General features: G+C 40.7%; 1 protein-coding gene and 1 non-coding gene across 2 annotated transcripts; both read left to right on the forward strand.

Annotated features, from left to right (window-relative positions):
• Positions 1–7,853: 7,853 nt before the first annotated feature.
• On the forward strand, positions 7,854–11,620 carry RPS3A (ribosomal protein S3A). The gene is made up of 6 exons (XM_056855626.1): positions 7,854–7,945; positions 9,035–9,138; positions 9,540–9,727; positions 9,821–10,029; positions 11,081–11,190; positions 11,465–11,620. The coding sequence occupies exons 1-6, from the start codon at positions 7,884–7,886 to the stop codon at positions 11,584–11,586; spliced, it is 795 nt and encodes a 264-aa protein (XP_056711604.1). The 5' UTR covers positions 7,854–7,883; the 3' UTR covers positions 11,587–11,620.
• On the forward strand, positions 11,244–11,312 carry LOC130483147 (small nucleolar RNA SNORD73). The gene has a single exon (XR_008933569.1). It is a non-coding gene; the product is annotated as a small nucleolar RNA SNORD73 (small nucleolar RNA).
• Positions 11,621–16,180: the final 4,560 nt, after the last annotated feature.

The following is a 16,180-nucleotide window of genomic DNA, read 5'->3' on the forward strand; positions in this document are numbered from 1 at the left end:
AGGCATTCAACAGAATGTGCATGGGTTCACCCCATCTGAATATGCTGTATGAACAGGACTCAGAGGTTGCAATCCTATGTGCATTTACCTGGGAGTATGCTCTATTATGTGATTTACTTCTGAATACACTTGCCTAGGATTGTGCTGAAAGTCTGGAAAAGTTCCTTAATATTATCCCCATAGGGCAGGGAAGGACTAAAATGAAGACCATACATGCAGTCAGATTTTAGGAAACAGTAATTCTATGGCAGAACCAGGGGGGACGTGGTGTAGCATCATATATCCTAGGCTGATACAGCTTCCATTATAAATCTTTTTGGATTTATTCCCATGTAAGTGTGAAGGCCACCCTGCCCTGGATGGCCCAGGCTAGCCTGATCTCATCAGATCTCAGAAGCTAAGCAGGGTCATTCCTGGTTAGTACTTGGATGGGAAACCACCAAGGAATACCAGGGTCACTAGGCAGAAAAAGGCAATGGCAAACCACCTCTGTTAGTCTCTTGGCTAGAAAACCCTACTGGTTTGCCATAAGTTGGCTGCGACTTGACAGCACTTTACACAGTGTGAAGGCCACTGAAACTGTAAGCAGCTTGGCTGTGACTCGGGGACAAACTAGACATGGCATCTGCCACATGTTCTTGAGTGCAAATAAGGCCCCACATCCATTTTGGCTTGGGAAAATCGAGGGGGGAGCTGAAGCCACTCCACTCTCCATACTGTGCTCCCAAGCCAAATCAGGCCCCAGAGCACTTGGGAACATTAATTCCCCAGTGGAATGTCTGTCTCTAAGTCAAGTCAAGGAATCCCAACCCAACTCATGGCAGGTGTCACATCTATTTTGGCCCTCTGTCTATCCTATAATGACAAACAGGCATAGCGATGCTTCTTAATGATCGTAGATCTTTACAATATGTCTTGATGCCTCTGGCAAAGGAGCCATTAAGACTAAAAGAAATGACTTCTCCCCTACCTGAAGACAGGTGTGTCTGGGTCTGTGTGACAACAAAGCCAATATTTTTAGACTGGAAAATGAGAGTTCCACAAAGAAAAGCAGACAGCCATGGCAGAGAAGTGAGCCAAAACACCCTCTCTCTCTCTCTGGGGATCTGAGGTAGGACAGCAAATAAACAGGCCTGGAGGAATGCATCTTTGCCTCCATGTGTGCCTAATCTGTATATTTTTAAATAAAGCAAATACTCCTTTCTAGTGTTCCCTGTTTCAAAGAAACAGGCCCAGGTAGGCACTATTCCCTAGAACTTCTCACCACTCTGTAGAAAGGGCTTGAAATGTAGTGTTCCTTACAAAGGTTCATGCCAAAATAAATGAATCAGCCTCTGATGTGCTATATCGTACTTCATGACATTTTCATAGTGTTATTTTTACAGTAAAACTGTTGCAAAGAATAAAATAAAATAAAACAGAACAACATTAGCAAGAGCAAGCTGAGTACACGGACGTGCGCACACAAAAGGGCCTCTGGAAAAAAATCAATAATAAGTGTCACTATAACAAACAAAATAAATTTTAAATGAACATATGAATTCTCAGTTGTGAGATTTAAAAAAATTACAAGTACACTTACACAAATGGATAAAAAATCTCTTAAAAGACTGGAAGAATGCATGAGTATAAGGCACTGAGGCAGAATTCTGAAAAGATGTTTTCTGTCCATCCTGAACCAATAAAGCACACTCCAATCTCATTTGCAGGCCAAGAAACAATTTAGAAGTCACAACTGACACTGTACAATTAAAAATCAAAGTACAAACAAAATATGTCAACAAAATACACAGTTCAGGCTAACATTTCCACTCTAGTAACAAAGAAGGAGAGAGAAATGTTAAACAATAGTAGAAGAATGTTAATGGTTGCATTTAGTTCTTCTAATTCATAAGGGCGCGTATATTTTAAAACTAAAATAATCATGGATTTATAATTATTCCCCCCAAAAAATTATGATCCTGAAAATAGCACCATAAACACATGACACTGCCTTATACTGAACCAGATCCTTGGTCCATCAAAGTCAGTATTGTCTACTCAGAATGGTAGCAGATCTTCAGGGTCTCAGGGAGAGGTCTTTCATATCACCTACTACCTGATCCTTTTAACTGAAGATTGAATCTGGGACCTTCTGCATGCCAAGAAGATGCTCTACCACTGAGTCACAGCCCAGCTCATAATAATACTGAAATACAACTCAGAACCTCAAGTATGCATGCACAGAAAACAGCCCAGTCACATTCAAGGTTTGACAATAAGTATACAGTGTTTGCTTTAATTCAATAGACCATGGCAGGCAAAGCAGGGAAATGGTTTGTTGTGTTGCTGCCAAGACACAGGAACAAGCTTGGTTGAATGGGATAAGAATGCTGACTCACATCTGGCACTCCATGTTCTGATCCCCCCTCCACTCCTTTTTGCATTCCAGAAGAAATAGAGGGAGAAGTGTGGGGTGGTGAAATCAGAACAGACTCCCTGCTGCATGTTGCACTCTGATCACTCCCTGTTGAGACACACCAAGATGTTTGTGGGGGGTGGGGGAGGATCAGAACTAGGGTTGCCAACAGACATGGCAAAAAAATGTCTTCTCCCTTTGATAAAGGCTTAATGTGTGGAAATGTGTTACTGAAATGTTTCATAGCATAGGTACAAACAACATCACCTGGTACATAAGAACATAAGATAAGCCATGCTGGATTAAACTAAGGCCCATCAAGTCCAGCAGTCTGTTCACACTGGCCAACCAGGTGTCTCTAGGAAGCCAACAAACAAGACGACTGCAGCAGAGTCCTGCCTGTGTTCCACAGCACCTAATGATCCTGGAGAGAACAGGTATGGTAAACAACATCCCCATCAAGCCTCTATTAAAGGGACATTTTTTTCTCCAGGCAGTTGGCAACCCTAGCCAGAACACTGACTCCTAGGGGAGTCACTGTGGGCCAGACAACAGAGGTCTGTCAGGCTGCTTGCAGCCCATGAGCTTTATGTTATACACCCCAGAGATGGACCTTTAAATGCCCCCATATGAAGAGAACTCAAAGAGCCTACAGAAAGAAGTCAGTGTGTCTGCATAAGAGATGATGGAAAAGGAAGCACCAGAAGCCAGTCTATGCCAAATTAGGCATGAATTAAATCAGTGAGTTTAGGCATGCCTAAACTGGCAATTTTACTAAATGGGTATTGTTCCTTTAAGGTTTCCCTACCTTGAACAAATTATTCTTAATCTCAATACCTGGTTCTCCTATGTTTCTACATCACTTGATTGCTTAAACATGTCAATGGAGTTAAAACAAACTGTAAGGTGATGTGGAGGGATATGAGAATTCTATATATGGTTTCTCATGCACACCTGCAAGTAAGTGGCCACAATGCATAGAAGAATAGGCCTTCAGTCTTATTTCTAGCCAGTGGATTAAACAATCCAAATTAAAAATGGTTTTGGCACTTCTACTGCTTGCTATCACAAAACAGGATGCTATTTGGGTGTAACTTTCTTCTACTGGACATGCAGACTAGCATGTTTTAGTGTTATATATTACCAGAACCTGCATGGATTGGGCCCAGCTTTCACTGCTTCCTGTAATCTGACACAGATTGGATATACTTGAGGAAATTATATCCGATTTATCAGGGTGGGTATGGGTGTACAGATATTTACAAAACAAAGTCTACAATTTCGGATTGAGGAAGTATGTATAGGAAATATGCAACCAACAGTACTGAGAGACTAAGCACAAAAGTAAAGTTAAAGGTGACTAGAGTCTAAATAAAGACCTTGCGTCCATTTAACAATCCACTAAAGCTTAATCAGGAAGCCTTTGACTTGAGTGGTATTTACTTCTGACTAAATAAAGCTGTTAGGTGCAATCCTATGTGCACTGGACTTACTCACTGTGACTTCTGAGCAAACATTGAGCTGCAAGTATTTTTTGTACTTTGCCTGTAATGTTGGTCTCAGGGGCATACAATTACCTGTGATGTGCAGCCCTGTACAGATGAAAGATTTTACATGAGGATACAAATTGTGAATTAATCCTTGAATATCAAAAAGTAATGTCAGACTTCGAGATACAGTATATGTAACATCTAGCGTCTCCCCCCCCCCCCAGAAGTATGAATGAAAAACTACATATTTCCCCCTATGGGATTTGTATGAGCAGAGCAGTCTTAAAATAAAAACCTTTCCAATGTTTCAATAATTATGATTTTTACCTTTGTAAGGAATGGAAACTTTTAAAAAGTTGTTAAAAACTGGACCCCTAGGCCCGGTGGATATCATAGGTCCCACTCAGTAATGCAGAAAATGTTCTCTAATGTTCAAAAACAGATCAATATCCATCTTTCAGTCTCCAAAATACATTTTGTTGCTATAGTAAGATAGAACTGGATTATTTTGAACCCCGTATGCAACAAGTTTTTTTCTATTTATATTGAACAGGTTTAAAATTGCTTTATTATAAGTTACTTCCTAAATACCACTAGGATACTTGTATTATTATGTATCTATAACATGTTGTTTGTGGTAATTATTCACTGTTGCTGATTTCCCTGAGATAACTTAGCTGAATTATGGGGTTCTGTCAATCAATCAATCAATAACCAATCCATATTCTATTTGTTGGCCCTCCAAAGCAACTGATTGGCCACTGTGTGAAACAGGATACTGGGCTAGATGGGCTACTGGTCTGGTCCAGCAGGTCATGTCTTTAAAGTGTACTATTTAGCTTGGAAAGTTCTTGAGAGCACTCTCACTTGTAGTATTTGTAACTAATAATATGTAAGAGTTTAAAATATCTATAAAGGAAGGCATCCCAGAGGCAATAAAGCACCCCTCACCCCAATCTTTTTGAGCCTGTGAGTAGAGTGGCCAACTCTGAGTTGGGAAATATCTGGAGATTTTGGGGATGGAGCCTGAGGAGGGTGGGATTTGGGGGAGGGACTTCAGTGGGGTATAATGCCATAAGGTCCACCTTCTAAAGTGGCCAATTTCTCCAGGTGAATTGATCTGTCTCCTGGAGATCAGTTGTAATAACAGGAGATCTCCAGTCACCACCTGGAAGCTGACAACCCTACTCACAAGGAGGAATTTTTTTGGGGGGATGGTGGTCAGTGCCACCTCAAAATGGTTGCCACAGGAGATGGAGACAAATGGGATAATTCTCTCTTCGCACCTACTGGGAAGAAGGAAATCTTGAAGGAAACACACACTGACTAAGGAAAGCCCAGATTCTTTCCAGTCCTCTAACTCCAGCAGAGACCCTTTCATTTGAACAAAGGCAGCCAGTAACAAGCCCTGCCTTACAATGGCCCTGCCTACTCTCGAAAAAGGTGGGTGGGTGCCAAGGGAAGTACTGGCAGGCACTATGGCACCCACAGGTACCACATTGGGGAACCTTGCAATAAAGAATCTCTTTCACAATTAAGCTGAGGACATATGCATGTGTCATCAAGTTGTAACCTATTTATGGCAACCCCAGCAAGGGGCTTTCAAGGCAAGTGAGAAGCAGAGGTGGTTTGCCACTGTAGTTGAGGGCCATACAGTTCAAGCTATCAGTGTTTATTATTACTGTGTGCTGCCTGAGGAGTTTACGTCTGAAAAATCACTTATTGATTTCTCTTCTCCAGAAATTCTGGCTTTTCAAATGTGAAACTTTTATATATTCGTCTCCCGCACCATTCCCTTCTCTTCAAGGAATAGAGTTTGATAGTATCATATTAAATGGCTGGTGGCCACAGCAGGCCAGAAATTGTACCTTCCCCCACACTTAGAAGCCATGCAACTTGATATCCTAATGCCACCATTTGTCAAATATGTAGAATGGTAAGCTGTAGGCATTCTTTTGGAATGGGTGGATAACATGGCAATTGAACTTTTTCATGCAATCTTTTAATCTTCTGGGGCTGCAATGATAAGTGTAGTCCATGGGAGATATGCCTGAAAGCTCAAGCTGTGCATTTCGCTGGAGGGAGGGAATGCTGCCTAACTGCACTAGGGTAGTCTGACTGCTGCTTAACAGGGAAAGCAATCTTGCTAATAAAAAGAATCAAGACTATAAAGGCAGCAAAAATTTCAAGCATTTTTGCACATAAAGGAATTAGTGTGAGGAATTAAAACTAAGCACCAATGCTGCTTCTTCGCTGTTTATGAACTGACGTGTATGTTTTCCCGTTCTCCAGTCCTTTGGCAACCTTGTGAGTTTGAATACATACTTCTTTCCAGTTACTCTTAGCAGGAATAACTTTGTCAAGAGTGCAATCCTAAAGGGGGGTACTTAGAGCAGGCTTGAAGACAGAGCAGCTGCATTATGAATTGCCTTTGGAGGGACATATTCATTCTGGTTGGGCTTTCATTACAGTCACCCTATAAACTGCATTTATGCTGAGGGCTGGAGAAGTCTAATGTCAGAGGTACTTTTCATGTTTTGTTTTTATTAATCTAATTATTTTTCTGCTCTCAGAGGACTCACATTAATGGTCTTTCAATATACTTTTGTAGTTATTACAGTTCGTTGCTGATATTGAGAAAGCTTGTTTTAACCTCGCTTTATGTTGAGTAATCGGAAGCATGTTTATATTAGTTTTGTTTCGGCTGTTGCTCAGCAGCAAAGTATTATATGTTGTGTGGGAGATTCAAAACAGATAAAAGGAAGTATTTCTTCACATAACGCATAGTTAAATTGTGGAACTCCCTGCCCCACGATGTGGTGATGGCTGCCAACCTGGAAGGCTTTAAGAGGGGAGTTGACATGTTCATGGAGGTGTATTCATGGCTACTAGTAAAAAGGTCTACTAGTCATGATGCATACCTATTCTGTCCAGGATCAGCGGAGCATGCCTATTATATTTGGTGCTTTGGATCACAGGCAGGACGATGCCGCTGCAGTCTTCTTGTTTGTGGGCTTCCTAGAGGCCCCTTGATGGGTAAGGTTGCCTGTTGGAAATACAACATCTAGTGCACAAAGATTGATTAAAGAAAGGAAGATCAGCAGGGGGCAGCAAGTGTGAGAGTTAGATAGATAGAAAGGTTGTGAACTTTCTCCCTTCTCTTCCTGTGTTCTTGTTTGTTCCCATAATGTACCCCTACTCTTCCTTCTTGTTACAGTGAAAGAGGAGCAACAGGCCGCATGTTGCCGTTAGTTATGGACCCTAGTTAGAAATAAGCCTGTCTCTCAGTCGTTTACCAAGTTTGTGATTTCTGAATAAACTCACTTTGTTTAGTCCTTAATCAGACTCAGGATCATTCTTAAGAAAAACTCCATTTCCTTCATTGCCAACTTCCAGGTACGAGCTGGAGATCTCCTGCTGTTACAACTGATCTCCAGCCAACAGAGATCAGTTCACTGGGAGAAAATGTCTGCTTTGGTAATTGGACTCTATGGGACTGAAGTCCCTCCCCTCCCCAAACCCCGTCCTCCTCAGGCTTTGCCCCCAAAACCTCCCACCGGTGGCGAAGTGGGACCTGGCAACCCTATTGATGGGCCTTGGTCTGATCCAGCATGGCTGTTCTTATGTTCTTATGTGTCCTGGCGTCTCCCTCTCTATTTTAGCCGGGTCTTTGGTCCCACTTGGGGATTTTGACAGATACTGCGAGCAAGAAGGAAAAGGAAAGCGAAGACCATTTTAACAACTGAAGCGTATAACACACACCGCAGAACTCAATGGAGCTCCATCCTCTCCACCCTCCATCAAACCAAAAACTGCACCGCACGCAGCCGACCGCCAGGTGCCGCTGTGGTCTCCGTGACGTTGGCGCGGCCACGCCAGCCGCGCCTCTCAGCCTCGCGATCTCCCCGGGTTCGGCGCTCTCGCGCGAGCCCAGGCTCTCGCCCAATCTCGCGCGGCTGAGTGTTTCCGGCCTCTTTGGTTCCCTGCGCGGCGCCATGGCGGTCGGCAAGAACAAGCGCCTCACGAAAGGAGGCAAGAAAGGCGCTAAGAAGAAAGTGTAAGTGGGGCCAGGCGGAAGCGCCGGGATGAGAGGGGCGCTGCTAGGCGGGAGCCGCGGCCTGGGGACGTCGGATGCCGCCGATGTCGGTTGGATTGCGGGGGGGGGGAGGGGAACGGTGCAAAAGGGCCGGCGCTGACATGGCGGGTGCTGAGGGAAGGGGGGGGTTCCGAAAGGAGCGCGAGCGGCTCTCCGTAGGGAGGGTTCAAGCCTAATTCTGGAAACGGAGGGGCTGTTCTCTCTCTTCCCCCCCTGCCCCCGTACGTCTTGCTGGGGGAAAGATTGCTGGTCCCGTGCCAATCTTTGTGTGCTGCCTTGCCTCATTTTGCAGCGTCTTTGCGCGCAGCTGCATTTTTACGCACGTGGTTGGGGATGGGGACCGCCGTGGGATCATGGAGTGGGAAGGGACCGCCAGGGTCATCTAGTCCAGCCCCCTGCACAATGCAGGAAATTCACAACTACCTCCCCCCCGACACCCCCAGTGACCCCTACTCCTTGCCCAGATGCTCTCCCTCTCATGAACTGCCTATGGTCATAGAATCAGCCGGAGTTGTACTACTGCGATAGCCGCCTATCCGGTAAACTTAGTGAGTCTTGACTGGGTCTGAATTTCTTGTGGGTAGATGAAATGTTATGACCTGTCTTAAAATTAAAAGCGCACCGCCACGTGTTTAGAAAGTGTCTGAATTGTCGGTAGTGATGTGGAGAGTGTTAAGAAGAAGGTATTGCTTGTTACAATAAAGCGTTATCCGGAGCAGCCAGAATTTCTGCGTTTCTTGCTGCAGTGGTAAAGGTTAGAGAAAGTGGTTCTGGTTTTGCACCTGGGAATCCAGGCCTTTGAATCCCAGCCCATGCATGAATCTGTAACCGCAATCAATGAGAATTTATAAGATCAAAATGAAGAGGGAGGCTGACGTGCCTTGTGTCGGTAAATTAAATGAATATAGTAAATGTGTATTTTAAAAACATTAGATCTGCTTTGGTTGGTTAGTGAGAAAGTTGCAGTGCTTTGAGTAATAGTTTTGAATTTACAGTAGGAAAGAGAACCATTATAAGAACATCTTCTCTCTCTCCCCTCCCCCAAATCAGGGTTGATCCCTTTTCAAAGAAGGACTGGTACGATGTCAAAGCACCAGCAATGTTTAATATTCGAAACATTGGCAAGACACTGGTCACCAGGACACAGGGAACAAGTAAGTCATCGAAAGTGTGCAATATGAAAACCTGTTGAAATGCTTTTTGAGTATGTGCATTCTGTTTAATAGTAGAGAGGTTAAAGAACAATATGAAGTTTATGGGCAGTAGAACAAACAAAATGAGCCACTTGTTCACCCTGTTAGTAGAATTTGCTGCCATGAGTATAGATGGCTTCAAAATGGGTTCTTAATATTTATTTAGAGAACGAAAAGTATACCTATTCATAGGAACGCCATTCTAAACCAGTTTACTTTCATGGCTGTAGAAGGGTGTAATTCTGCTTAGAATTGTACAGTCTATAATACTATGCACACTTACCATCAGATATTCCCTCAGTATTATTAGTGAGCAATTTGAAGCCTGCCTGTAACACATTAACACTGTTCTGTATTTACAGAAATTGCCTCCGATGGACTTAAGGGCCGTGTATTTGAAGTAAGTCTTGCTGACCTACAGAATGATGAAGTTGCATTCCGCAAATTCAAACTGATCACAGAGGATGTGCAAGGAAAAAACTGTCTGACAAATTTCCATGGCATGGATCTCACACGTGATAAAATGTGTTCGATGGTCAAAAAGTGGCAGGTTAGTAATCTTTTACATTTTCAGTTGCTAAGTTGTAAAACTTAATGTGATGCTAATAAAGAGGAACAGTGAGTTACAACTCTTGTTTTCCAGACAATGATTGAAGCCCATATTGATGTCAAAACCACTGATGGGTATCTTCTACGCCTTTTCTGCGTTGGCTTCACCAAGAAGAGAAACAACCAGATTCGCAAGACTTCCTATGCCCAACATCAGCAGGTCCGCCAGATTCGGAAGAAAATGGTGGAAATCATGACACGAGAAGTGCAAACAAATGACCTGAAAGAAGTTGTCAATAAGCTGTACGTTGAGTTTTGTTTCTAACATTCAAGAAGGCTGTTTTCATTCAGTGTTGATTTTAAATAGAATTCACTTTCATAAGCAGTTTATACAATAACATTTTCAGATTAATTTTTAATTTCATTGGGTGAAGTGGATTCACCTTTGTATTACTGTTTTTAAACACATTGATGCTAGCAGTATGAGCCACCTCCATTTGAGGCAGACCAGTATATAAAATATAGTGTGTGTGTGTGTATAAGAAATCTTCAATTATATTTAGTTCTGAATAACATGGAATCTCTGTCTTTTAAGACTTTAGCATTCATTACCAAACTAAAGGCTAAACTTATAATTTAACCGTTGGTTAATATTATTAGTAAAAGCTTATCTGTTTTCAAGTTGTATCTGTTGTTAAGTTATTGTTATAAGTACTGCTTGTATGGATGTCCTATAATATATGTTCTCAAATGGTTAAGTCATAACTTAAGGATGTGACAGAAAAAAGTTCAAAAAGCTTCTAGTTGATGCAGGGAATGACATCTTTGTGGACTCCACAAGATGTTTTGCAGTTACCAAAAATCTTCCTGTTTATGCTCCTCCTGCCAGTCTGGTTTTTCCCTACAATCTTGATAAATTCACACCATTGTAGCCTTGGGTTAATCGTTAGATTTAACTTTTGTTATACTTTATTGTATGGCTTATCAGTTGTGCCTATTTCTGTTACAGCACTGAAATATGCACCATAAATCCACCCAAGCTTTCTTCAGCTTATTTTGCAAGTACATTTTGACATGACTTTCACTGGGAGAACTATAACTGCCTTGACCTTGGCTCAGACCAAAATCGGTCCTGATTGCCATCCTTTCTGACTGTAGTTGATTGAAGCCACTTCTATGTACAAAGATTAAGGGTGTGATACTTAAGGTGGAACCTCCACAAACAGCTGTCAAAAGCAAAAGTATGGTAATACTACCCTTTTGGTGTTGCGAGGAATGTACTGTTGCTTGCTTGCATTGGATGTAGGGATCTGAAGAATACTAATTGATGAACTGTTCACTTTTGCCATCCTAGGATCCCAGACAGCATTGGTAAAGACATAGAGAAAGCTTGTCAGTCCATCTACCCTCTTCACGATGTCTATGTTCGGAAAGTCAAAATGCTTAAGAAGCCCAAGTTTGAATGTAAGCATACCTGTGTTTTTCAAAATAGCAGTCTGTATTTTATTTGATGTGGGAATGAATGATGACAACGTGTTTCGGTCCCATATGAAACCATGATTATTATTTTTCCCAGTGCTGACATTCCCATAAAACTAAGAGCAAACTCAATGGGTTTGGAAAGTTTTGATACAAGTTGCCTTTAATAGTAAAGTGTGCTTTCATTTAAGAGCTTATACAAATAGCGTACATTGACATCTTTTTCTGTTTATTTACATTGTTGCTTTATTGTTTGTAGTGGGCAAGCTGATGGAGCTGCATGGTGAAGGTGGTGGTGCTGGCAAGCCATCAGGTGATGAAACTGGTGCAAAGGTAGAACGAGCTGATGGGTATGAGCCCCCTGTGCAAGAGTCTGTCTAGAGCTGGATACAAAAATAAAAGATTTAATATAAACAGTGTGCGGTTGTGTTTTTGTAAGTAAGACAAAGTGATATTTGCGGTTCATATGTAAGCCCCATGGGATCCTAGTTGGGGTGTGACTCTCAAATCATAAGACCAGGATGTCGGAGTCTTAAGTGGCAAATTGGTTGCTTCTGCATAATGTGCTTGAGAACCCAGCATTTATAAACATTCAATGTTAATGATGTTGGGGAGGGAGAAAGTAATGTGTGCAATTAATTAGCAAATGGGTTTTAGTTTAGCAGTGGGTGCAAAAACTACAGTAAGCTTAGAAGTGGGTTGTATCCACTGCTTTCAACTATGGTATAAGTCTGCTGCTTATTTGTAACTTTTACAATAGCCTCTCTTATGCTTCAAGGGAGAATTGTTCAGTATTAGGCTCTGATTCTGAGGTCCATTTCAGTTGCCGTCTGAGGAAAGATTACTGTTAATCAAGTGTTCAGCGTGAATGCGTTTCCATTTCACATGGATGGCTGTTGAACCAGATTGTTCAAGTAAAATGCTTTGGCATTACTTTGAAGATGACACTTTTAAATGGAGTATTGACCAATTTGTAATGGTCTGGTGCTGTTTAATACTTGTTTCTGACGTCCGTGTTTTATATCAGCTTTGGGTCCTCTACTGTTATACTTTAGTTAGGAATGGATAGGTCTAGGAAGTGTCATTATTTTATTGATTCAACTATCATTTCTGGAGATATGAGATTCAACTATGTATATTTGATATAGCATGTGTTTCTCAAAAATGAATCCGTTGCTTCAGTTTTCAGACAGTTTATTGATTAAATACAAACTTACTGATACTATAGAGCAGCATAAAATTATAATTAACTTCTGGAAAAGCAAAATAGTTTCTGTGCACAAGCTTCTCATTGATGAGCAGATCATTCTATAAGTAAAAAAAAAAATGCTTAGCTCCAGAAAAGTGCATTTGAAACTCTAATGTGGCTGATTTTTCACCACCACCTCCTTGCTGCAGCCCCTGACAACCATTGAGAGAGGGGGTGGGACCAATGGTAAACTCACAGGATATGATAAGGGAAAGGGGGATGTAGCTTCTTTCCCCTAGCACCCTCCCCAACCTCGTTTTTCCCCATTTTCTTATTATAAATACATTTTGCATAGTGGAAATATAGTTTTCTGGTTCTAAGCCACTGCAGAAACAAACTTTCTATTACATTCATGATTGCATAATAATTTATAAACAGAGAAGAGGAATTTGCTCATAGAATTGCCTTTATATTTAAAGTTTATAGAGTGTGTAACCAAAAACCCTAGGTCAACTAGTTTAATGCATTTAAATATGAATGTTTTTTTTCTTCAAGTTTAGCCCACATTTAATACAGCTGCATTAAGAGTCCTTTAGATGGCACTGTTGGAGTGAAGTTACTGCATTTGTCAATCTTGGTATACAAAATTGAGAATACTTGGGTTGCTCAGCCAGATGCTTATTTAAATGTATGAAATGCTAATGGATGTAATATTTATCCATATTGTCAAACTTACAATACTAATTAATGCTTATTCATTTACAAGACTAAACAATAATTCCCCACTGCCTGTAAATCTCTAAATCACTACTTGCTCAATGTACTTTTATGAACACATTGGAAACATACAGTCAACAAATAAGTAAACATTGCACTTTAACAATCTGTTTGGAATAGTCGAACTTCCAGTAACTTGTGCCAATACTTTTTTTCAAAATGCAGATAAAGTATGCATTGGTAAATAGAAAAATGGGGGAAGTCTTAAGGCTGTGATGCAGCAACCAACATTTTTTGTAGTGCAAACTGGTAGCTGTTTTAGGGACCAAATAAAACCTCTGATAAGGCAGCAGGAACTTATACAAAGTACAAAAGCATCTTGCACCTCTGAAAGCTGAATGGCGAGGCTAGTGCCATCTGCAGAGCTTTTTCATTTTTGGGGAGAGTAATCCCAAATTACCACTCATCCAGCCCACAAGCATTTTGCACAAGTGTATTTGGCTTCATATACAAATCAAAAACAAGTGGGTGAGTATCTATGAATGCAAAGGCATTAAATGTTTTCCTGAAGACTAAGTACCCAGAAAAAAGTGTTTCTTGCTAGTAGATATAAAATACATGTTTTCGATGTAGACAAATGCAGGTCAGTCCTTATCCAGGTTTATATCAAAACAGACTTGACAAAGCAGGGGGGGAAGCCACAGTTGCATACACAAGATCTTGTGCAGTTTCTAGCACTTTCCTCCTTATATACATTAAAGTATCCAGCAATTGGTTGCACAAAAAGAAATGCAAGTGCAAACTATAAGTTTGATCTAGCACATGTGGCTATAGTGGTCTCCTACATTTCTGCTTGTGCAAGAGGTCTACTACAAGTGGGAATTCTGCAGTGGATCTATCCAACAGCGTACCTAAAATGAGTCAGTGTTATGTGCAATAAAGAGCTTCATTGTCCTGTATCTCCAGGATTACTTTGAGTCAGCTCTGTTCTGATTCTTGCCTGTGATTTGCACATGGCCCTACTGGATAGAAGAGAGACTTATCCATTTATCTCTGTAGAAAAGTCTATTCTATAATGGCCATAATTGGAAAGATTGTGGATTTGGCCCATATTTTTTGTTTAAAATCAAGCCCATTTTGAAGAAAGTGAGATGGCTGTAAATAGTAGCAGCTGGCAGTTCTCCCTAAGAAGGGGTTTGATATCTAGGAGCTGCATTAAAGACAAAAAAATAAAAATCGCTTATAAGCAGTTGCTGATTTTGCAGATGAGGTCACAAACATTTCCGAATACAAGGCACAATTAAATCTCCATGTTTAGTGTGAGATGCTCAACACAACATCAATTTTGTCACACGGAAACAAGTGAGGTGAATTTAAGAAAAAGTTCACCTTTTACAAGCAGGTTTACTGTTGCACAAAATAAAGTTCTGACTTTCATAGACTTACCCTTTACCTGTGATTCTAGCAAACTTTGTCATGGAAGGAGCATGTGGCTAGTTAAATATTATTGCAGCTTGGTCTCTAGTATTTAGATTAGAAACGTTTTCCATTAATGCTTTGATAAGGGTTTGTATCTTTATGCTCAAATCAGTTTTCTTAAAAAATGGAACTGAAGAAAAAAGACCAGTTTCTAGATCAGAACTGAATGCTGCAGAAGGCCTACTCGTATTCAGAACTATTTTCTTCTAGTACTAGTGAAAGTTCTTGGTCTATGTAATGTTACCCAAACAGTAGCAGAGAAATTACACAACTCAGAAGATGCAAAATGTAGTTCTAGGTTCTAGATAGTTTCTAGTGTTTTGGTGTACTTCACAGCCAGCATGTCTCAGGGTGTTGCAGGAAAAGTATGTACTTGAATATACTGCCAGAAGCTTCATTTCCTTCCCTAATGCAGAAATCTGGTTTTCAAACTTGAATGGAAGCTGGTCCCAGTTTGTTCAGATAATGCAAATGCTTTCTGAGTTTAATTGTGTGATTAGGCTAAATTGATTATTGTCTGGCTGAATAAGATAATGTATATGTTTCCTACACTAATTAGAAAATAATAAACTTACTCGGATGATATGTTTTACAAACACATAATGATAGGTACAATGTAGCCATCTGTTTGCTATTAAACTTCTGGTAATTGTGAAGCTCGTTACCTTCAGAATACATATGGTTGAGATGTTAAATTTACACTCTTGAATTTGAGAGACTCAAAGAAGTAAAATCTAAATAAAGAAGAGAAAGTAAGGCAAACGAGTTGCCACAATACAAATTGCAGTTGTATTCAATAATGATAAATGATGGTGATTGCATTTTCCCATTCACATATGACAAACATCTGAGGTTTTCATGAAATTCTAATGCCATGTATCCTTCAACAGCTTGATGAAAAGGTCGGTATAATAAAAATACCAGAAAATTTATGATAGACATACTGGAGAACTTTTGTAACAACTGTTAGGAAGCTGTGGAATCCTTCAGGAGTTTGTTGAAAGGGGTTAGTATGTCACTGAGGCCTAGTGCATACATGCAGCAAAATGGGGTAATAGGATGGACTCCAGCTGATAGATTCCAGCTTTAAAATATTCATTTCTCAAGAGGCTATATCCTCTGCCTTTGCTTGCTGTGCTGGTTTCCAAAGAGGCAAAGCAGGGAAGGAAATGATCTTCCACCTGCAGTCAAAAGCAGTACTGACCATTCTGCCACCAGCTCTTACATATATAAAGGGATTCCTGTTGTTTCAGAAAACTAAGTAAAAGTTAATGCCTTAAACCCAGTTAGGTGTTGCTTAAGAGTAATTAGTCTGTACTGATTAAGCGGTGTCCCACAAAGTTGAGTTGAGTGCAGCCAAGTATTTGCATTTAGAAAGAGGAGATGAATGGCAGCCGCATCTGAGAGTTCACTGTATTTTAGAAAGATGGATGGTCTACTTTATTGTTCCAAGTAGCAGAATTTGGTACAATACAAAAGTGGGTCTTCTAAAAAGTTAACTTGAAATAGATTTTGTATGAACTTGTATATGTTTATAAAAATAGTGCAAAAACGCATCTGATGGTCAAAGATTAGATCTAGTGATAATAG

This window comes from Euleptes europaea, chromosome 9 (assembly GCF_029931775.1).
Source record: "Euleptes europaea isolate rEulEur1 chromosome 9, rEulEur1.hap1, whole genome shotgun sequence".
Taxonomy (NCBI): Eukaryota; Metazoa; Chordata; class Lepidosauria; order Squamata; family Sphaerodactylidae; genus Euleptes; species Euleptes europaea.

Bases quoted from the DNA above. Each gene is read 5' to 3' on its own strand.
- RPS3A (XM_056855626.1), top strand. From the start codon at position 7,884: ATGGCGGTCGGCAAGAACAAGCGCCTCACGAAAGGAGGCAAGAAAGGC. The intron at 7,946-9,034 runs GTAAGTGGGGCC...CCCCCAAATCAG, and splicing joins AAAGGCGCTAAGAAGAAAGT to GGTTGATCCCTTTTCAAAGA. The intron at 10,030-11,080 runs GTACGTTGAGTT...TTGCCATCCTAG, and splicing joins AAAGAAGTTGTCAATAAGCT to GATCCCAGACAGCATTGGTA.